This window comes from Sebastes fasciatus, chromosome 4, assembly GCF_043250625.1.
Source record: "Sebastes fasciatus isolate fSebFas1 chromosome 4, fSebFas1.pri, whole genome shotgun sequence".
In the NCBI taxonomy this organism is placed as follows: Eukaryota; Metazoa; Chordata; class Actinopteri; order Perciformes; family Sebastidae; genus Sebastes; species Sebastes fasciatus.
In genome coordinates this window covers 38829425-38852790 of record NC_133798.1, presented here as the reverse complement: position 1 = coordinate 38852790, position 23366 = coordinate 38829425, and the positions used below count along the sequence as shown (strand labels likewise).

Here is a 23366-nt window from a genome sequence, read left to right as displayed (position 1 = left end):
AACACGGAGCGCTGAGAGGTCGTCATTAAGACTTCAGCGGAGAGCAGCAGCACATATTGCATTTGGACGAGGCGGTATTAAGCACTACGGGAGGGTTAAAACAACACTGATGTGTGGTCTCATTACAGTAGACAGTGTAAGGCAATCACACAGTAATTACGCACTCATTATCCTCAGGGAGCTCAGGTCCAGACGGACTTTGTGGAAGAGTGTGTATCCCGCCGCTGAGTAGTCGTTCCTGCAGTCGCAGTCCTGTCTCCGGCTGCCGTTGTACGGACACTCAAAGGGGTTCAGCAACCTTTGTGTTAACGACAGTGAGCATCAGGATTTATTCAGGACAAACACAGGAATCTGAACAAACACTACATTTCATACACATGCAGCCCAGTAATTCTGATTTACACATTACTGCGTGGCGATCAGTCATCGCTGCTTTATACACACCTGTGCCCGTACACCTCGGAGTAGTTGTCTGTCTGACCGCTGCGCAGGGTCACGTACTCCTTGGGGAAATCAGTCTGCATCTCAGCGCAGTAAATCTGAAGCCAAACACACCGAGACAACACATGAGGGCCTGCGTGGAAGCTGCAGGTTGAGTCATGACGTGTGTGTGTGTGTGTAGGAGCACACCTGTAGGATCCGGGACTTGACTTTGAGATAGTACTCCCCGTCTATCTTCACGCCCAGTCTCATCTGGACCTCTCGGCAGGAAGCGAACAACTGGCCTGGGAGAAGAGATACGAAGGGAGGAGAGGTTTCAGTGCAACAGCAACAACACTTTGACACCGAAGTCTGCCCCTCTACTCGTGAATCAAAATCAATAAATCTGTTGTCAACAAATGCCAGAAATGTTGCACAAGCTAATAAATGAAACACCGCTGTGAGAGAGGATTAGCAACCTGGCTCTCGTCCTCTTAAATGAGAGCCGTTGTAAACGTCTCATTATTTGAATCGCCTCCTCTGTTTTCCCAGAGTGCCGTAGAGCTCATATCAAGCTGATTAGCTGATTAGTATTAATACTTGACCGCGGAGCTGGCTGTCACCCGAGCATATCATTTTAATTTCGGCGGTGCCTGACTTGGCAGAAGCCAAGTCGGGGAATGAACAGCCCAATGCGCAAGTACTGAAAAATCTGAAATGTGGGGGAGCGAACCTACAAGCTTTGGCCCGCTGCCGGCTTTTACAGCGCTCGCGAGTTTCACAATGAAGGGCTGCCTCGGCCCCGGCTCACACCCCCGAGGCGTTTTGACAGACTGTCCGTTTCACAATTTGCAGAAAACTGCTGACTGTCTATTTATTGTTCCACTGAGTGATCACTCCGAGAGGCTTCGAGCGGAGGTCGCCGCTCTGCCTAATGTGTTAAAACAAAGCAAAAAGTGGAGTTTCTGTAAACACAATCAGACACGGTGTTGGTTGCCATATACAGCACACAGTCAATTTAATACCATCGCTCTACTAAATTCCTGGTTGTCAGTAAACACTGCGTGGCTCAGATGGCAGAGTTTTTGAGTTATGAACTTAACAGCCAAAAAGACCTCTTAAGGTGGCTTTTAAGGGAAAAGAAAAAGAAAACTCACATTCTCTGTCTTGACACGCAGCTTGAGACTCGGGTCTCTCTGACGGACGGCAGTGTTTGGACGGTTGGCCTTTGGAGGTCACACACTCCACTCTGCGCTCCATCACTCCAGCGCCGCACGTCTGTGAGCACTGGTTCACACACACACACACACACACACACACACACACACACAAGAGCATTCAATCCCACAGCTACAAAACACAATTAGCAAATAAGCTGCAGCCAGATCCAAATCCACAAATGAGATTTATCATCATAATGCACAAGTCATCAAAATGTTTTGTGAGAGTGGCGATTAAGCTAAGGGAGGATTTTTTCACTGCCGTGCCTAACAAGCGCTTTCTGTTTCACCTTGCTCCACGGGCCAACTTTCCAGTAGGTTGTGTGCGGGCAGTCCCTGAGGAGGCAGGGCTGGGAGCCAGGAGGGTGGGGCTCGGGGCAGTGGGTGCTGCTGGCAGAGGAGGACGACTGGGCAGCAGCAGCAGAAGCGTACGGCCGGCGAGCCTGAGAGGACGGCGTCACGGAGCAGGAGACGATACGCTGCTGGTAGCCCACACCGCAGCTGGCAGAGCACTGAGCCACACACACATACACACAGTTACTGCAGACTGGCACGAGTAAATGTTTGCACACAGCAGTGATATCAAATACCGAGGTGGATTTCTTCTTCTGGGCCTCAGTGCTATTAATTGTCTGAATCATTGTCCGTGCTTTCTTCCCTTTAATAAGCCGATTTCTTGTGTCTTTTATCTCCAAAATGTCAACTTTTCATGAGCTAAGAAAAACAGCCGTGCTTTCAGCTTTGTGACGTATTTCTCAGCTAATCCGGTGAGCTTATAAATGGTTTATTTTAGCATAAAGATTGGAGAATTTCCTCAAAGTAGTTACCACAAAAACTTGGAGATCCATCTAGACAGCGACTAGAGGGGGTCCAGCTTCTCAAATGTGAGGATTTGCAATTGTTATTTCTTTTAAATAAATTTAAATTGAATAGTTTTGAACTGTTGATTGAATAAGACGAGCAACCTGAAGAATTTAAAGAGGACCTGTTATGCTCATTCTCAGGTGCATACATATCTTGTGTTTCTACTAGAACATGTTTACGAGCTTTAATGTTCAAAAAACGCTTGTCTTTTCTCAAACACGGCTCTGCTGCTCCGATTGGTCAGCTGGCCCACTCTGTTGTAATTGGTCAACCGAACCAAATTCTTCGGACTCCGCTCCAGCTCCTCTCTAACTAGCTTTGTTTGAGGGCGTGCCAAACTAGCCGCTAGGCAGGTATTATGTAAATGTGTTACTTGGTGACATCACCACGTTACGGAAGAAAAGGCAGGACTTGAAGCAAGGCGTTTCAGGCCGTTCAGGAGCAGTGTTTCTGTCGGGGAGATAACTCCCTTTGGCCTGGACTTTGTAACTTTGCAGAACTTTAACATGAACATAAAAACTATATAACACACTAAAGGAAAGGGAAATAGGTCCTCTTTAAGGTGAGCATTTTGAGCATTTTTCACTATTGTTTTTCCTTCGTTGTACTTGTAGTAGAACAAAGCTCAGTGTATATTTCTTTTGTTATTCCTACCTGTGACCATTCCCCTGTCATCCACATGTAGTGGCAGGGAGCTCCTTTGCAGGGCTGGTGTGACGGCGGCTGGGCCGACGGCTCACAGTAATCATCCTGGACCGGTGTCATCCCCGGGCCCATGCAGCCCACCTTCCTGCTTCTCATGCCTTCTCCACAGGTTGCATTACACTACAAGGAAGAGATGAGTGGGAGTGAAGAAGAGTTGGCAGAGGGGGGGCAGTGTTGTACTTTACAGCAACAACATCATCGACTCCTCCGACTCCTGCTCGCCTCTTCAGCTCTCTCAAATGGACACTCCTCATTATGTAAAGGTTTACACAAGTAGAGACCGACATTAGCTCTCAAGAAGCCCAAACATGTGCCGATGTTTCCATAAAAGATAAAAGTTCAGCCGGTCTCCCTCAGGCCCGGTACTGGTTTATAGGAGCATTTAAAAGTAATGATATAGACCAGATTCTTAAAATTAATTTATGTAAAAAGTCAGCTGTGTCTGGATTTTCAAGGCCAAACTGTGAAAGGCTGTAAGTTCTTGAGGCAACACAGACAGGAATCTGAACACTGCAAACACTCTGCAGCAGGAGGACGCAGCGCTAAGTCCCTACATGGTGCCCCTCTTTTATGCCTCGCTTTCCAGGACAAAGCACGGGACATTAAAGAAAGACGAGCGGAGAAAAAAAGCAGTCTGCTAGCGTGACGGGACACAGAGCAGTGATATTCAGCGGGACAAAAGGGATGATGGCTGTCGGTACTTTGAGGTTTGATATGATTTGCCGGCTGATGCTTATCACCAAAGCCCTCGCGACTGATGAGAGAGAGCGACGGTACCTGCAGGTCGTCCATTTAACGGTGCAGAGAGAGAGAGAGAGAAAGAGAGCGGAGATCTCAGCCAATAAAAACCTTAATGAGATGGTTAAACATCTGCTCATGGGGGACTTGTAAAACAGGAAGAGAGAGAAAGAATGAGTCTTACTTCCTCCCATTCAGCAGCGACCCAGGTGAAATGAGTGCACTCTGCAGTTTGGCACGGCCGGACGATGGCGGGACGCTGGTGAGCATCACAGAGATCCTCTCTGACCCGTCCACTGCCTTTTAGTCTGCAGTAGACGTCTCGGTTCTGAACTCCAACTCCACAGCTGACAGAACACTGGGCAGAGAAACAGACACAGAACTGAGTGAGAATGAGGCAGCGAATGGAAACAACATTCATGGCATACATACTGTGTTCTCACACTGTGCAGTACACAGAAGATAAGTATATATTAGGAGAATAACACTTATTTTCACGGCATTCATTTCTCTCATGGAGTTGACCTTAAAGGAGCTCTCCACTGATGTCACACAGGAAGTTCAGTTTCCTCGTCATGAGGACGTACTACTGATGATGTCATCAGGGTTACAGAAAGTCTGTGTTACAAACTGAAGGCTGGAGTTTATAATAATCGGGCGTTTAGAAGACTGAGTTGCATTATGGGAAATGTAGAATTAATGTAGAGTTTGACCATAGACTATATAAGAAGTGGACGTAGTCACCGTGACGTCACCCAATGGTTTGTGGACTGCCATTTTGAAGCCTTGAGTTCAGTGACACGAGAGGATGGAGCTCAATAGCACATTTTTAGACGAACAAAAAGGTTTTAATTAACCTCATGAACTGAAAACACACTGTGAAAGGGTTAAAGTTGTAGGATGAAAAACACAGACAACGCCATGGTAGCGACCTGTCAATCACCAGGTAGCCCCGCCCTAAAGCATCCCCTGCTTTATGGTCTATCTGACTCTAAATGGGACCATCATTTACTAAATGAATATCATGCTGTATTGAAGAAGACTTGAAACTAGAGATTGAGACCATAAACTCATGTTTACAATGTTTACTGAGGTAATAAATCAAGAGAGAAGTAGAAGCTCATTTTCTCAGAGACTTCTATACAATCAGACTTCTTTATGCAACCAGAGGAGTCGCCCCCTGCTGGCTGTTAGAAAGAATGCAAGTTTAAGACACTTCCACATTGACTTCACTTCTCAGAACCGGAGGTTGCCCCCACTGAGTTCGACCAACACAATGGACAAAAAGTCAGGATACATCGGCCTCTGCTGCTTTTAGTCCCTCTGTATTTGCTAAAAAAAAATGTATTTACTGCAACAAGAACAATCCTCTGTGGCCCGAAACCATTGATCTCATATACCACCATTATAAAAGACTGTATTTTGAATTTTCATCCCAAGAAGGTTTAAACTTTCCCAAAGGCTAGCGAAGCGATTTCTAGGTGCGAGATGTCATCTCAATGTAAAGTCTATGGCACGGTCTGGAGGTCTGGAGGTCTGGAGGGCTCAGGGAAAGACATGAATCTGCATCTACACTGAGCTCTACAACGTGGAAGCAAACCAAGAGAGAAACCTTCTAGCACATGTGCTGTGTTTTGCAAATTTTATTGAAATGAACGGGTGACATCTTAACACATCCATTGTGGAATGGGACAATTAACATGTCTTGCAATGAATCTTTGATATGTTTATCTGTGATGTGCTAAAACAAGGTAACACAAGAGGAAGGGTCATAAAGTCAGATGACATGAGCCCCCATACGCTCCTGGTCATAATAGGCTAAATAGGGCTGCAGCAGCAAACCCACTGAGTGTATTTAATTCAGTAAGGCTGCGTTTTATTGCTGATGAATTTAAGTTATCATTTGCAAGAGAAGAATTGAGTTATTTCCTCTTCCAAAAGTCTCACTTTTATGCGACAATACACTTCAAAATGTTTGTTTGGTCTGCAGATTTCCTGCTTTGATGCTCCTGAACAATGTACTTAATAAAGCCGAAGCCGGTTTAGAGACGTATATCTGGGGTCACTCAGAGGTCTATCTGAAACATCTCTTTGATGTGCTTTGAGGAGCATACCTGCATACTGAGGAAGCACTCTGTAAAGGCTCGAGCTGATCAGCCTGATTTCTCTCCAAGTCTCCAACAGACCTCAAAGAACGGTGCCAGCCGGGCCTCGGCCATCTCACAGTCACAAAATCATCTGCGCATTATACAGGCGAGTATCCAATTTCCCAAAAACTCTCCAGATGTGTTTGTGTTGTCCGTTTCTCGCTGCAATCGTGTGTTTTCATTACGGAGTGTGTGTGGTTGGATATGGAGGAAGGGTCAAGGACTTCAAAAAGCACCATAGGAAGTCTGACCTTCAAATAAAAACATGAAAATAAAACCTGAAGTGATTAAAGGATTAAAGTCACTGTTTTGATCAGAGGTGGTGGGGACATCATGAAACTATAGATGAAACATTAGGAGATGTTTCATAGTGGAGTTGAGTGAGTTTCACCAGACTTTAAACGGTCAGTTCACCCGAATACTAAAACACTTTTTCCCACTTCTGTCTATTGATATCAAGCCGTGCATATCATTTAAGTAAGATATCCACCTTTGACACAATGGATGCTAATTGAATTGTTTCTGTGCTACTCACAGCACAGAAAAATGACATTTGAAAAATCCAACAACTTAGGCCTCATGCAAGAACATTTTCGTATTTGTGTCTTAACTAATTTCACTGAAACTATGTGTGCACAGTGAACAACTACAAACAACCAGTAGAAAGAGGGGAAATATTCTTGTGTCCTTGGCTCAACAGGCAGTCCCCTCCCCGCTAACATGTTGTCCATTACACCCCCAGTTAGAGGTGACTGAGAGGGCCGGGGAGCTGTGGAATAACTAAAACAGTGGGTGCTGCTGAGGTTTCAAAGTTGTCACATGCATGGATATTAAGATATAAAACATATCTTTATGTTCTCGTTGATGATTTCATGGTTGCTGGTGGTATGCGGAGGAAGATGATTGCTTCCAGACACCATCGAGAGAGAGAGTGAGAGGAGGAGGAGGAGGAGGAGGAGGAGGAGGAGGAGGAGGATGAGGAGGAGGAGGAGGACATGGGTCTTCATGGACCTTTTGGGATTCAACAGTTACTTGGAAAGAAGGAGGGATGAGGTGGATTTCCTCTCACTCTCACTTATCAATATGAACTTAAAAGTCGATAATATGTCCGTGCTGTGTTGACGGATGTTTCCTAAACCCCAAAGTGGCTTTAACGAACCCTGGTATTGCAGGTTTAAGGCAACCAGTGCAAGCTCTTTGTATTTATTGTGTGTTTCCTCCGGGTGATCTGACAGATCATCCCTCCTTTCTTTCTGCTCTATGATGGTGGTTTTGAATATTTCCCTCCCTGTGGGATCTCAACGTGACTTTGAGCTGAAGCCGTGCTGCGGCTGCGTGCATCTCCTCTTGGTAGCAGATATCGCGCCTGTGTGGTCGGCTGTGTGATTAATGTGACCTCACACCCCCCCGCCCCCGTAGCGACTCCTCTATGCGTGGCCTTTGCCCTGCCAGTGTCTGGTTGCACTAGTGTACAGAGGTACAGGAACCTGCTGTGCTTCAGGACGTGCCCTCTCTTGAGCTAAGTTCACGCTACACAACGTTCAAAGTCGTCAGATCGCAGTACTGTTCGCATTACACAACGTGCTGTCTCGTAATCGCTCTTTAAGTCGTTGTGGTTTTCACACTACATGACGGACCGGCGTCAGGGAGTCACACACTACAAGCTCTTTCTCTAAACTACGTTTTGCCACGAAAACACACGAGAAGCACATGGTAAATGACGTGATCAATACACGAGACACATTGCTGATGTTGTTGTTGACATGTGTTCACAAAATAGTCTGTTTCCACACTCTTTTTTACTCTTTATTCCTCTAGGTACAACTACACTTTTGCTCCGTGTTGCAAATGTAACACATACAGTAAGTTCCTAAAGGTGACCCCTCCGCCAGGTTTCCCCTCAACCCGTGTCTCGCGCTCTCATTGGCTGTAGCTCGTGGCCGGAGTCTCCGACAAGTCCAGATGTTTAGCATGCTAGATATCTGGAATGTGTCTGTGAGGCATCGCCGAGCATCGGAGAACCTCTCGGGTTATGTCTTTGAGCAGCTCACACGTGACGCTCAAATGCCGATGTGCGAGCAGTGAGCCGCTGATCTGGAGCTTTTGTCGGGGAGCTCCAAAAACTGTCGGGGAACGGAAATCAGGGCTAAAGTCGTATAGTGTGAACTAGTCGTTAGGCGATTAGTGGTTCTGGTCTAAGTGGACTAAGATTTCTTTACTCAATTAGTTGTTTTTTATGCTTTCTTCATGCTGAATGACTTATTAGCAAGAAACGTATGAGGCCATCTCTGCTAAACACCAGATTTAAAGTGGTGATTTTGTGCGATTCGTTGAGGAGGAACCGATCTGTCGATTAAATCAACTAATAGATTAGTCGACTAAGAATTTCTTTGGCTGAGGACAGTCCTACTCTCATCTGTATGGGAGGCGGAGCTCGGCTGCATCAGCTGCAACTCTGGATCTCCATGTTTACTGTATTTCATTAAGAAAGCGTATTTTGAGCAACAAACACATTCTTCAAAAGATTTAGAGTCTGGAATGAGATTCCCATGAACGAGCTTTTGTGTGTGTGTGTCATCTGTGTACAGTAAAATGCTCTTGAAACATGCTGTCTGTGTGCGGTCTGATGAAAACCTTCAAAAGAAGAACTCTCACAGCATAAAGCTGTACTGTAGATTACACAACCATTTCAACACTTTGTCTGAATCATTCAAACCTGAATAAACTTAATGTCAAGTGCGCCGCATAAACAGTTTTACAGATCCAGCCCGTGGTGTTTAGTTCACACTTGTGGAAATGACACATTACTCTCGACTAAGAATAAACTGAGTGGTGATGGTGTGTGTACATGTCCTACATCTGCAACCTCTGGGAAACCTTCTGTTTGTGTTTCAGCTGCTAGCAGCAGTCCATGTTAGTACGCTCCCCGAGAGGGAGCCCGGGCTATTTTGCGAAACCAGAGGAGACGACGAGAAGAGCAAACATACCTCGCTCCACCTGTTGGACTTCCAACCGGGGCATCCCCGCGCCCGACAGGCCTTCTGCGTCCGCGGCCGAGGAAGATGACCGCAGTGTTCCTCCTCTATTTTGGTTTGGTTCTGATAAACACAGGCAATCTCCCGCTGCTTCGTCCCCCGACCGCAACTCACTGAGCACTGCAGAGGGAAGGGGAGAGAAGGGGGGATGGGTGGAGAATGAGAGAAAAGAAGGGCATATTAGCAACGTCCTGGTGAAGATCACAGCTCTGAATCTCTACTGATTATTGTCATGATCGTGGGTACAAAAAGATATTACAAAATGTCATTTTCAAATGCTGTGAGAACCACAAATGAAATGCTGTTTGCCTCCAGAGGACATAGTAAACACTGTTGTATAACAAAATGTTTCTCCCAGGACATATAGACCATTTAGACGTCGACACAAGAGCACCCAACAGCTCCCTTGTCCCATTTCATGGCCAAGTGAACACACTGCAAACAAATCTAACTAAACAACTTAAATGGATTTCCCCAAAAGCTTTTGTCAAACACTCAAGACGCTGATGGGACGCAGCCAACTATTTAACCTGTAAACAGAGGAATTACTTCTAGAGCCGCCCTGAACGGCAGAGGCCGAGGCAAGAGGGAGGAAAGATGCAGAGCGAAAACATGGATGGATGCATGCGCACGGCGAGACAATCATCATCTGGTACGAATAAGGAAAGCAAGAGAGACGACGAAGAAGACGGAGAAGGAGAGAAAAAAAAACACAATGAATAAAAACCAGACACTCTGACAGCTCGGAAAAAAAAAAAAAAAGGCAGAGATTATAGATGGAAATATTGGAGGGTCTTCGGTCCCCATGAGGCCAGACAGCAATTAGGGTGCCCGCTATTTCTGCTTGACGAGTGAGCGCCCCCATACAAAGCCACTCCAAAAATGGGGTGCTGGAATCGAATACACACAAGACGAGGAGAGTTGCATTTTGTCTTAGCATATTTTCCAGTCCAGATAATAAACATAATATTGCATTGTCCTCTAATTATGATCTCAGAATGTTGCATAACACCAAACACACACTGTGTGCTCATAGTACCGATCATACGACGGATGACGGAAACCTAAATGTCTTGAGGATTTAGTCTTTCTTCAGTTTCTAGGAGCTAAAAGGCATAAAAGAAAATGTACTGATGAAGGTTTGAGCATCTATTTGAACCCCTTCAAACAAAGCCACCTCCTGCCTTTTTCTTCTTTAAGTGTGGTGCGGGCCGTGGTCGACGCTGCACACACACAGGCACACACACACACGCATCATGCACATTGTAATTACGGAGGCATTTTAAACACAGGGCTGGCTCAGCTGACGGAGGACATCAAAGCCGAGGCCGGAGCTGAGTGACTAGTCGTGAGCGAGGCAGATTCACATACCCGCTGCACACTCACTCAAATATGATAACAGAACTGCCTCTACCTCAGACAAGAGCAGGGAAACATGTCGGAGGAGGGTGGGGGGGAGGAGAGGATGAGGCGGAGGGGTAGAGCCCCTCCTTACTGCTGTAAAAGCAGGAGGAGAAAAAAAAAAAGAGAGAAAGAAAAAAAAGGAAGAAAGGAAATCGCAGCCATACGGGCTGTGCTCCCCCAGCTGAACTGGATCTGCATTTGAACGGTGGGAGAGCGGAGACGCTATATGGTCGACCGTGCTCCTCCCTCCACCCTGCCAACCTCATCTGTCAGCCATTAGTTAATCAGGGCTGGTAACACAGAGCACAGAGAGCTGGCACAGCGCGTGGGACCAGAGAGGACAGCTTCACCTCTGAGAGCAAGAAGAGGGCAAGGACTCGGGGACCTCTGCTTCAACCGACCGACAGCTGGGCTGCTTCACTCAGCGGCACCCACTCAGGTAAGACCGCTCCGCTTCTCGCTCACGTTACCAGTGTGACAAGTTACCGTCGAGCTGCTTTATGCTCTTTGCTTTAAAAAGAAATAGTAGTGCTTGTGTTTGGAGAAATCAAATCAAATCAAATCAAATCAATTTATTTTTGTATAGCGTCAAATCACAACAGAAGTTATCTCAAGACGCTTTATATGTAGAGCAGGTCTATGACCGTACACCATAGTTTTGAGACCCAACAGGATCCACCAAGCGCACTGTGGCCAGGAAAAACTCCCCGATTACTGGGAAGAAACCTGGAGCAGAACCGGGCGCAGGGCGGGCGGCCATCTGCCGAGACCGGCTGGGGGGATAGATAGATAGAGTGAGAGAGAGAGAGAGAGAGAGATAGAGAGAGAGAGATATAGAAGCAGCCACAATAGCAGTCTAGCAGCTGTAATAACTAATACAAGTAGGGCTGATAACACAAAACCAATAGTGGTGGATGGAAAGAGTGATAATACAAATGTAAAAGGGATGATTGCATGTCCTTTAAAGGTTGATGCCTGATTATTACTGTGATAGTATCTGAACTGTCGTATCCAGGTTAAACAAGTGAATGTGTTACCAGAGTTGTTTTTAATATATGGACTCACTTTAACACAAAGGAGAGGTACAACTCCTCGAGAAAAAAACACATAAATCAACGGGTCACACGGGAAACGAGACACCCTTGAGACGGATTTGCCCGCCCACGTTGTCCCAGCGATTAATTTCACATGATCAGGCGCGTTAAATCTACTATAATCCAGAGAGGTTCATCTAGGCATAATGTGGATTTACTATAAAATGAGATGGGTTTCTTCCAAGCAGAGCAGAGTGAGAGAGAGAGAGACATAATTGATATTTAAAGCCGTATATGTAATGAACAAAGGCGTCTCTAAATGATTCTACTTAGCCGCTCTGAAGCAGCTTTCTTGATTTGATCGAGTTTCACAGTTCTGGAACAAATCACATAATCACATAATTGAGTGCTAAACCATAAAACAGCCCGAGGAGTTTGATTAAATTACCAAAATGTGATTTCATACAGACACATTTCTTTAGTATAACCTCTAGCAGGAGAATCAGACTGATATGGGATACTTGTTTTTGAGCATTAATGTCTTTGTCTAGGACCGGCAGGCGTCAACCTCGACATGACCCCACCCACTGCATCGCTGTGAACAGGTAAGCCAATAGGACACATGGAAACTGTTAAGGAATCTGAGGGAGAAACTCGACTAGAGTTTGAATAGCTGTCACTCAACCAATGTGGCAGCTATCAAAGCAGCTAATACTGCAGAGCATACCTCACACAGAGAGAAGCCAACAAAGATCAAAATGCTTTGTGTGTATATATGTTCATTTATTTGATCAACGGTGGCCTCAAGCAGCGCATGAAAACACTCATTACTGTGAGAACTATAATTACGCCACAAAAGTCTTTTTGTTTGGTGATAAAAGCAGAATTAAGTGCTCTGAAAACAGAATCAGAAACATAAACATCATAATGTGAGTTTTGCCAAATGTCAGATTTTACCAGATCAGTGATAAATAAAGATATATATATATATATATATATATATATACTGTATTTAACATTATTGTTTGACATGCTGCTAAATGTTCAGCTTGTTTCTTAACTACTATGATGACGTCCTGCAAAAGTAATGAAACAAATTGTATTATATGAAACAAAAGTTAGTAATATACCACGACAGTTTAGAAGACATGATGCATTATTAAGTATAAACTAGGGCAGTCAAAGTTAATGCAATAATAACGCATTAACGCAACCTTTTTTAGGTCGTAGCGGGCTCAGTTTTAAAGCTAGAGTTAAGATACTGGCATCATATGAAACTAGAAAACCTAATGAATCCATCGCTACAACCATGTCATACTAGCTTGTCGCGAAAGAGGTTAAATAACGCTCCAAACTTAGGCTACATTTTGGTGAGGAAAAACTGGCATGGTCATATTCCAAGGGGTCCCTTGACCTCTGACCTCCAGATCAGTGAATGTAAATGGGTTCTATGGGTACCCACGAGTCTCCCCTTTACAGACATGCCCACTTTATGATAATCACATGCAGTTTGGGGCAAGTCATAGTCAAGTCAGCACACTGACACACTGACAGCTGTTGTTGCCTGCAGTACCTGTGAGGGTTTCTGGATCAATATCTGTCATTGTTTTGTGTTGTTCATTGATTTATAATAATAAATATATACATACATTTGCATAAAGCAGCATATTTGCCCATGTTGATAAGAGTATTAAATATTTGACTCCCTTTAAGGTTCATTTTGAACGGATACAAAATGTGCGATTAAATGTTCTAATGGATTGACAGCCCTAGTATAAAGTAAAGGCTGCTAAAAAGGCTATTTAGACCACAAATGAGCATATACGTTTCCTATATTGAGTGTTTCTTCTAAGTGAGACCATATCTTAAAATGCGAGAGCCAAGGTCGAATTCCAATCACATTGCAGCACGCTCGCAATGCAAGAGGATGGTAATACCAAGCATATGGTAACTGTAGTTCCATAGACTCTTCAAAGGAGCTCAGTGTTGACCCGGAGCAAGAACAAACTTGCAAGTGTCGACTGTGAAGGGAGTGTAGAATTATACCCCCCCGGGCTTGTGTTGTCAAGGTGGTGAGATACAAACAAAGGGAAGTGCTCTATATGGTCAACCATTCAATCTTCATTTAATCTGTACCGCAAACCCACGCAAGGAGTAACAGTCGGGGACCGAGCGTCATGTCTTCAGTTATAGCTTAATCAGTATCAGCGTGTCCTCTGGTGCATAGATTAAACTGCACATCAGAGAAAGAAGGAGATAAAAAAGGGTCCCAGAACATCCAGGCTGCGTTCCTGTTCATGGTGTTGTTTTGCAGGAAGACTTTCAAAGACAGAAGTCAAAACAACACATGTTGTCAACATGGGAGCAGCTGGTAAGAGCGGCGTCATGGGGCAGAGGAATGTCAAGAGTCATAGATCTTTTCTTATCCATCAGGCTAGAACAGCTACCCAGACTCGTTTGAAACCACGCAACAGGAGCAGTGTGAAATTCATACATCCAACTCAGCTCACGCTAACCTTTACTAACTTTACCCATGACCGATCTCACAGCAGGCTTTAAAACTACAAACCATATAATGAATTTAACAAAAGCAAATATATCCGCGTGCAAAATAGAGATGTCTTTTTGCTGACAGCAGAGCGCGGTGAAGTGCAGATGTGACAAGTCGGCCGTATTATTCATCCCAGGATGGGACTGATTGTATGATGTGGAAATCATTTCCCGTCTCTGTCGATGCAGCTCCTGGAGCTGCAGAGCGCTTCTGATCGGCTCAAACCAAAACAGCATATTCTGAGCTCCGTGCACAAAGTACGACTTTGGCAACTTTAAAGAGTTAAATAAACAGCCGGTAGAGTCGGCAGATACAGTTTCTTCAACGCAGTTTTCCTTTTTAAGTCAACACCACTCAGAGAAGATACACCAAGAAAACCATCAGTCAAAACCAAATGACAAAACAGTCGAGTATTTCCGTCTGTCTAAACATTCCGCCGAGAGCTTTTTCCATTACTATGTTACCCTGAAACATCCAGCGCCGCTCACATCAGCACTCTGAATGAGGAATAGATATAGAAAAGAAAGAAATTCTTGATGATGGAACTTGAAAAGTACAGCGGACCGGCCATAAAGTTATAAAGCGGTGACCTTTGACACACAACATTCAAGTCTAAGTCCCGCTTCCTGCTAAACGTCAAACAGCTGCTTTTCTAATCTGTCATAGCAACCAGCCTGCCACAGCTTGTATACAGAGACGTATGGAAACACTCCTGACCTTGCATTTACAAGAAAAAAAACACAAAAAACAAAGCAAAAGATGCAACAGAAGGAGAATAACAGTTTGAAATTGTCTTTGTAACAGAAAAAAATATAGGAAATGGAGGAAAATCCACACCTGGTATGTGTCTTATTACTACATATCCACATGCACAATGGCAGCACGGCAGCATTATAGTGGAGCTTTGTTGGTATTTAAGTGCAAATTGCAGCGTTTAGCAAAATTGCTACTGCTTTTTATACTTTACCACAAGCTCTGCTAAACCTGTGCCTGGTCTCAAGCCAAGTCCACGACGGGCTTTGACATACTGTAGGACAAACGCACCCGAAACACTGCATCAGTGAGAAGAATAAATAAATAAATGAATTATTCTCTGGGTGATACATCTCCAGCACATCGTCTACAACATTAAACATCAGGTTTTGGTTTCAGCCCCTCAGACTCAACGAGTCAACCAGTTTCCACCAACGGTAGATAAACAGAGATAGAGGCATCGGTAACGTTCCTCCCCACTGGGAGTTTGTCTCAGTAGAACCAAATTCATAATGCAGTAGTTAGTAATGTAAAATACAGCCTCTCTTTGACAGCTTGTTAACAAATGAAGGAAGAAAAAGTAGTTGCCCACTCTAACCGCTCCCATGATAGAGGGCTGAAACCTTCATATGAAACTAGACTAAATAATAATTAAATAAAAAAACAAGATTTTTGGTAAATCTCTTAAAAACGTCATTTTTTAAAATCTAAAAGAACATAGAGCTGCAACAATAAGTCGATTAATCCATTAGTTTATCAAGAGAAAATGGATTACAGCAACTACTTGGACAATTAATTTAAAGGTAGGGTTGGTAATATTGGTTATATTTGTTGAAATTCTCTTTATATATGGACCACAACCAATGAATCAAATGCTCTGACAAAATAATCTGGTATCTGTGGCTGTCGCAGGACTGTAATAAGCAGGACTGTAATAAGCAGGACTGTAATAAGCCTGTATGTTCATAATAATAATTTTGGGGGAGTGGCTTTTCAATTCAATTCAATTTATTTTTATACAGCGTCAAATCATAACAGAAGTTATCTCAAGACGCTTCATATATAGAGCAGGTCTTAGACCGTACTCTATAGTTTAGAGACCCAACAAGAGATGCCACCAAGAGCATTGCAAAGTGCTGTGGCCAGGAACAACTCCCCGTTTAGCGGGTAGAAACTGAGAGCAGAACCGGGCTCTGGGTGGGCGGCCATCTGCCGCTACACGTTGGGTTTTGTTGTGTGCTTTGGAGGGAGGCCTGAAGCGTCTTTCTCTCTAGAGTTAGTGACTTTTTGAGCTTGTGCTGTTGGCTACTTTCTTTGGAAAAGCGTTGGCAACACTGGGCTAGGTTTTTCGGTTGGATCATTTTTTTAAATCTAGTGTACTCTTGTTAGATTCTCAAGATTACCAACTCTAGCTTTCAGTCACATGTTCAAACATTTCATGGTTTAGTTTCTCAAATGTGAGGATCTATTACTTTTCTTTGTCTTACATCATATCTTTGGGTTTTGAACTGTTGGTCGGACAAAACAAGATGTTCCCTCTGACTTGGGGGAACATTTTTCACTATTTTCCAAAGTCTTATAGACCAAACAAATTAATGGAGTAATCAGGAAAGTAACCGGCAGATTAATTGATAAATTTCGCAGCCCTATAGATATATACAGCGCACGAATACTCAAGGCTGGATTTTTCCTTTGAATGTTGGTGTTCTTTAGAAGCAAGTGGAAAGAACTTGGAAGAATAGTTCAGTGGCCCTGCTAACATAGAACCATTACGTAGCTAACTCGCATGGAAAGTACAGCACACGCACTCAAACATACAAGTAAAGCTAAATCTCTAACCCTCTACAGTGTAGCTGAACCATCACACAGTCTTGTATGTTGAAGTTGGACTTTTATCTCCCTTGAACACTCAATCCATCACCGTCTCTCCCATAAGAGCTCTTTGACAGACACGTCGAGTCCCACGGACTCCCATTTCACTCCATCAACTCGATAGCATCGACAGGCCCAAACAGGACCCGGCCCCGTCGAGTCTGACGCGGTAGCCTCGTGTGAGAAGAATACGCATTTAAGTGGCGTCTAAGAAGCGACTCCTAGAGGCCTAAAACCACTTTATAATACTCCACCAAGGAGTTGAGGGAAAGCAGGCGCGCTCTACCTGTGTCAAAGTGAGGCCATGTTCCCTATCATTCGACGGTAGACCAACCTAAATGCTTCCAGACTTTCATGCCCTGTCTTTTTCTCGGATCACCCCCACACAATAACATCCCCCCTTTACTAGATGGGCTCTTCTCTTAATTTCTTCCAATGCCCTGCTCAAACTCCACTCCTTCCTTTCCAGATGGGGCTCCTAGAGGGAAAGCATTATCATCTTTTAACTGCTCTCTAGACTCAGTGGTGAGGATGTTTATGCTCAAGTGCTGGCAAACAAAATCTACATTACAGCGGGTAATATGTTAAACTTATCTTTGTGTTATTCGTCTCAAAGGAGACTTCCGTTCATAATGTGAAAGCCATGCTGTGATCCAAATATTTAGAATCTTCAGATAACATCTCAGCATCTGGTTTTTCTGCCTCCCAAGTCTTAATGGTTTGCATAAAATCTGCTCGACTTTTAAGCAGCGAATCATCAACTGAACTATTTTGTTTTCTCTCAAAGGCCGAATTGAAACATTATCTCCCCCCCGACTCAGATTTAAATTAAAGCCATGACAAGAGCCATGCAGAATAGGGGGGTGGGGGACCTTCCAGCCACCGCTTCAATCGCTCACACTCGACTGGCACACGGGGCAGCATCAGGAAACACAAGCCCAGTGATGTCACGACCGACTGACCCCAGGGTGACAGGTTTGGAGGGTATCTCGCCCGCTGCCCGCTGCCCTCAGGCCAAAGTCAAGTATGTCAACGTCGTGCATGTGGATTTCATTTGAAAGCAGCACGATTAGTTCACAGACGCTCGACTGCGATCCCCCTCCTCCATGGGAAAGCCACTCTGGGCAGGAAACGGTATGTTTTTGTTAGCAACAAACAGGCATAAATTACCAAAAATGGTGCCTCGGTTGCCGATTCATCACTCACAGACAGACAGAGTCAGAGTTGCTGCTCGCACACGTCTGACATCGACGTTGCTTTTAAAGTAATCACCATTAGTTAATGATATTTACATTCCTGATGCTGAACTGTGTCTGCAATCATACGTTTGTGCAATAAATGTGATAATTGTTTTGTGTCGTTTCTTCTTTATATATATATATGACTAATGTGTGTTTTGATGACCTGTGTTTGAAAAATGAATGTGGCTTCGGCAATCGTTCGTTAATTTTGAAGCTGTCGTTGCAAGATTAGATTATTTTTGGAGAGACAAACTAAAGCAATGATTTGATTACATTTGAAAAATAGTTTTTGGACTTTATTGTTATTGAATGCCAACATACTCGTCGATTAAATATCTAATAGGACGCAATGCACATTTATGAATATTGATGGTTGTATATCTTAATTTAAAAGCCATTTCCTGGTTAATAACTCTTTAGCTTTATTTCCATATAATATTGAAACGCCTTACATGTAACGGTATCTGTGGAACTACTTTCCAAATTAAACAGTATACAATAATATGAGATATTTTGGGAGGATATAGAGCATATTTAAGATTATTTTTTGATATATTGAAAAGGATTTCATTGATGAGCTGCTGCTGTAAACTGATTTGTTCGATATCGTTGGTGTAATTAAAGTGTATTTTAGCAAAGAAACATATTTTGGGGATACTACCGACAGAGGAGGCCGTTACTGTACATAAGGTAAGATTCACTTTTAAACCATGAGGAAGATTTTGACAATGTAATCCAAGAACCCCCCGGACCATTTTATCACCCTCTGGCCTTTTTTTTTTTGCCATTTCACTGCGACGATGTTTCATTTTTGGTTCTGAAATGATTAAAATATATTAAAATAAATGTTGTGAAGGCTTCCTGTAATATCTGATGGAAGGCACGTGTGTAAAGGTAATCTGATAACCAACGTTAGTCTTTGATTTAAGTCTAATTATTTGAGTTTAATCAGGCTTCATTGTTGCTTTATATACAGTTATATTAAATGGATGCTTCACTGCAGTTGGTTAATCAGAGATTTTACTATCCTAAAGTGTAGTGATAGTTGAATACACTGCCTGATATTACTTCTCACACACACATGCTTTAAAAAGCCGCTTTAATGTGTGTTCTACTTCAAAGAATGACCTCAGGACAATATCAAATACATAATTCAATCAGCACTTTTCTGTAAATACCGGCTCTCCGGGGCTTGCTTTTTGGATCCCCTCGACTAAACTAACCCTTGCCAGCATGCATTAATACCAATTATTGTTGTAGTAAAAGTAATACTCCGTTGGTGTCCTGCCAAACGCATTACAGAGAGCTCCATTAATGCAATGGTAAACAGATGTGCCACCCAGCGCCAAAGTTTGATTTGGACCGCGTATGTTTTCCTCCGGGGACGTTACAAAATAAAATGTTGAAAACACATAAAAGGAAAACGCCTGAAGTGTTTTTACACCACATTATGCAGAGGTATGTGAAGTATTACAGATACTATAGAAACAGATTCTAAGTGTGCCAACAAAGACTGAATTATTATAGAAGGATTACTGCGGAACAGAATGAAGTCAAGTGAGGGTCAAATACCAAAATACCACATAATGACCTCCAAGTCAAGTCTTTTCTATGAGCTGTTTAGAGCAACTCACCTGCACACTGTTTACTGCAAAAACATGCTGTATGTGTTGCATGCCCACGGTTTACCAGAGCATTTTAGTGCACTATGAAACTACTGTATATGAACGAATACCTGCCGTGTCAACTGTTCCACTGTTAAAGCAATAAACTATATTTCAAGTGTCACTATTCTGCAGTGTCTTATTTTGTTTTCCCGTCTTGTTCTCTAGAGAGACGTCTGTAGGATTTATATGTGTTCATAACTAGAGCTGCACTTTTTAAAAAATATCTAATTGTGATTATTTTGACTGATATTGCAATTGATTTATGATATTCGTGGGTATCATTTTCACTTTTAAACATATTAAAATGATTATGGTGTGAGTTTTGCGGAGATCTGTCCTAAACAAAGATGTTTTCTTAAGCCTGTAGAATATGATGTCCACAAGATTTCATTTAAAAGGGTATGTTGACACATCCTACAATTTGAAAATTGCACAAGGCCATATTGCGATTTCGATCAAATTTCGATTAATTGTGCAGCCCTATTAATAACCTAGCATAAACTGAGCTCTTCCTTTAGAGTAAAAAATAATTACTAAAGTTATTAAAGGCACCGTCCTGTATTTTGTTTGCCAGCTAAATATTGCATTTAGAAACAACACAAATTTCACAGTTACGTTTCTTTAATAATCTTTACAATGGGGGGGAAAAAGCTAATTCAACATGTTTATGTATTTTTTTTGCATGTGAATGAAATAAATAGCAAAAAAACAAAACAACAAACAACCAAAATATGAAAAATAAAATAGAGTTGCCTTGAATTTTGGCAACTTTGCACCACAGGGTTAAAAAAAATAAAAAATAAAATGAAAATAATGAAGGAGTGGGAGTGAAACTGCCACGGCTGAGGAGTCTTGGTTGTAGTGGAAGTCTTGGTTGAGAATGACACACAAACAGCGGGAGAAGCAAAAGGAACACGAGAAAGAGACCGCACACATCCTCGCTGAGAGGACGCCGACATAAATACAGACCCAACTGCAACACTTCACCTGAAATATGTGTCATGATAATTCCATGTTGCCTTATAACTCAGGGTGCTTACATGGTGCATTTTAAAACTGGTCACAAACTGTTAGCAGGGAGCTTGAATCTGCAGAGCTGCTCAAACCACTGCAAAGTGTCAGAGAGTAGAGAGTTCAGCACATACTCTGACTGTATATGGCAACAGTCCTGTGCTCCTGCATTGAGTGAGAGCTGTACGGTTACTGGAAGTTCACACAGAGCTTTTAAACTCTGACCTTAAAGTGTAACTTAAAGGGGAACTACGCCTATTTTCTAAATTCATCTATGTTATTCAGATGGTCTAAGACAGTCCAAAAAATATCAGTAAACATGCACAACTCTCTCCAAAATCCATAAGAGCGCTAAAACTCAAACTTGTGATTTCATAGGGTATAAAGTAGGGGATGACCCGGCACTGGAAACAAAGCTGACCGTATATCCTGAAGATGTATGTGAATCAATACAACAGAGCCAAAGCCACTCACATGGGATTGTTACCCAGAACCCTACAGGTATATAGTTCCCCCTGGAGTAGCATGTTGATATCACTGATCAGGTCACATGACTGCAGGTATCCTCTTTGCATACTATAAAAGACCAGTAGCGTAGTTCAGGTGACATGTGTGTGTGTGTGTGTGTGTGTGTGTGTGTGTGTGTGTGTGTGCACGTGTGTGTGTGTGTGTGTGTGTGTGTGTGTGTGTGTGTATGATGACAAATAATTCAAGTAAAGTGTTACAAATCAATCTAAACTGGAACAAAACATTAAAGCTGCAACAATTAATAATCTATTGTAAACAAATAAATAAGTTTCAATTTAAAAAAAAAAAAAAAAATCCTTCAGAAATACAAAAACTGGCCAAAGGAATAAAAGAAACACAGCAACAAATGACTCTATGAGGAGGAGGAGGTATCTGTGTGCTTTAGTTTGTTTCATGGACGACGATGGAAGCTGGAAAAGAACGGCTCAAACTAAACTGATGCTGCACAACGTTAACAGAATAAATCCATATGATAAAACTCTTCATGATACCGACGATGCACCATTATATAATGTTAAATTTAATAGCACCTCATCATAATGAATATCAATATGAATTTGCATTTTAAAGTTGCCGTTTTTTTTTTTGTTCTTGTGGCTGTTTGCAGAACGAGCGGATTAAACCTCAGACTGACTTCCTGTCATAGATACGACATTGGGATTAAATCCACCGTTTCAATCGACACATAAAATTATTTATTTTGACAAAAACGTTTTTGTCATATGTCACAAAAACGACGAAGAACTAGGTGTAGAAAGATGTATGAATGGTAGTTACAGTGTAGTTTATAAGCCTGTTTTCCTATGCGTTAAATACTACATCATATATTGTACAATATACTTTATTGAAACTTAAAATAACAATTAATATTTTCCGAAAAATGCTTTCCTTTAATCTTTATTTTTCAATCATTCTGCATTTTAAGGCATTTCCTTTTGATTTACTTTTTTGGGGGATATTGTTTTTGAGACATATTAGTTTAATAGTTTTATTGGCTTTTGTGACAATGTCGATGATTTAATATAGTTTAACCTGCCAGAGATGAAGCGATTCTGAATTGCATTTCAATTTACGTAAAAAAAAAACACATTATCAAAAATACAAATGAAACATGTTTTGAAAATATTTTCCTCTGTACAAACTGTATTTCCTCATAGAGAGATACGAGAGGTCTGACCAAGAGCACCAGCAAAAACAATATTAAATAGAATATTCAGTAACGAAAACTAGCTACTTGAAAAATAGAAATCATAATGTACAAAGATACACATAGAAAATACACCGACAGTCATTTGTTGCTGTTCAATAAAAGGTCATAATATTAACTCTTATACACAAATATACACTTGTGTACTCGGGATACAGGGTGAAGAGAGCAATAACAACAAAGAACATTTACTTCATGCCTCAAAGATGAAATAAATATTGTATCTCCAGTTATGCCTCTACAAATATATGGCCTTGTTGGACAACACTGTCCTGATTTATAGGTCTTAATTTGAAGCCTTGGCTCAAAATGGGATCCATGTGGTTTTAATGATCCCCTAAGTGGAGCAGCATTGTGTTTTTTGTGTATTTTTTTTTCTTGATTCTAATCAGCACCATGCCACTGCAGGGCCCATCTGGGTGGGCTGGAGCCGGCGAGCCAACTAGTGGCGCTAGATACCCGGCGCTCACCTCAGGATCTCCTACAGTCTTAGGCTAAAACACACACTCTCAGTACACACGTCTGAAGCCACTTCAGCACACACCATGTCTACTCAAAGTGACGCGCCCCTCAGTGAGGAAGGTAAAGTGTTGGAGGGAAAAAAGCGAGTTAGTACTATCGTACCGGCTTCCATGGTCGGCGGTGCCAGGAGGCGGAGCCTGGGCAGGGCTGCAGGTTGCATTGCTCCATGTCCGGCGGCTTGTCCAGGATGTCACAGTTGTAGTCGTTCAGCCGCTGGCCGCTGGGCCTTTGACAGACCACCAGGCGAGTCCTCCTTCCACCACCGCAGGTCTGGGTGCACTGAGGTTAGCAAACAAAAGAAGATGTTTAATAAAGTGTATATTATATAATATAATAATTAACGGTATAGCATGCAGGAATATTAAAAACAAAATCCTTCTCAATCATCACTCATTGACCCACTACAAGTGTGTTGCGGTGTCTGTATCTACAGAGACCCTGCAGCCC

At 42.7% G+C, this 23366-nt stretch overlaps 1 protein-coding gene and 1 long non-coding RNA gene across 2 annotated transcripts in view; one reads left to right on the top strand and one right to left on the bottom strand.

Moving 5' to 3' along the window:
• Positions 1-23366, bottom strand: part of LOC141766947 (A disintegrin and metalloproteinase with thrombospondin motifs 20) — a 98531-nt gene that overhangs the window by 5676 nt on the left and 69489 nt on the right. Inside the window, exons 28-36 of the mRNA XM_074634159.1 lie at positions 23022-23198; positions 9082-9249; positions 4132-4305; positions 3159-3329; positions 1931-2152; positions 1578-1707; positions 631-725; positions 445-539; positions 165-298 (exon numbers count right to left, since the gene is read on the bottom strand). Coding sequence (XP_074490260.1) covers positions 165-298; positions 445-539; positions 631-725; positions 1578-1707; positions 1931-2152; positions 3159-3329; positions 4132-4305; positions 9082-9249; positions 23022-23198 — 1366 coding nt within the window. The remainder of the gene's footprint in view (positions 1-164; positions 299-444; positions 540-630; positions 726-1577; positions 1708-1930; positions 2153-3158; positions 3330-4131; positions 4306-9081; positions 9250-23021; positions 23199-23366) is intronic.
• Positions 10417-19772, top strand: LOC141767025 (uncharacterized). Its single transcript, XR_012593740.1, has 4 exons — positions 10417-10972; positions 12119-12172; positions 17213-17319; positions 17531-19772. It is a non-coding gene; the product is annotated as an uncharacterized LOC141767025 (long non-coding RNA).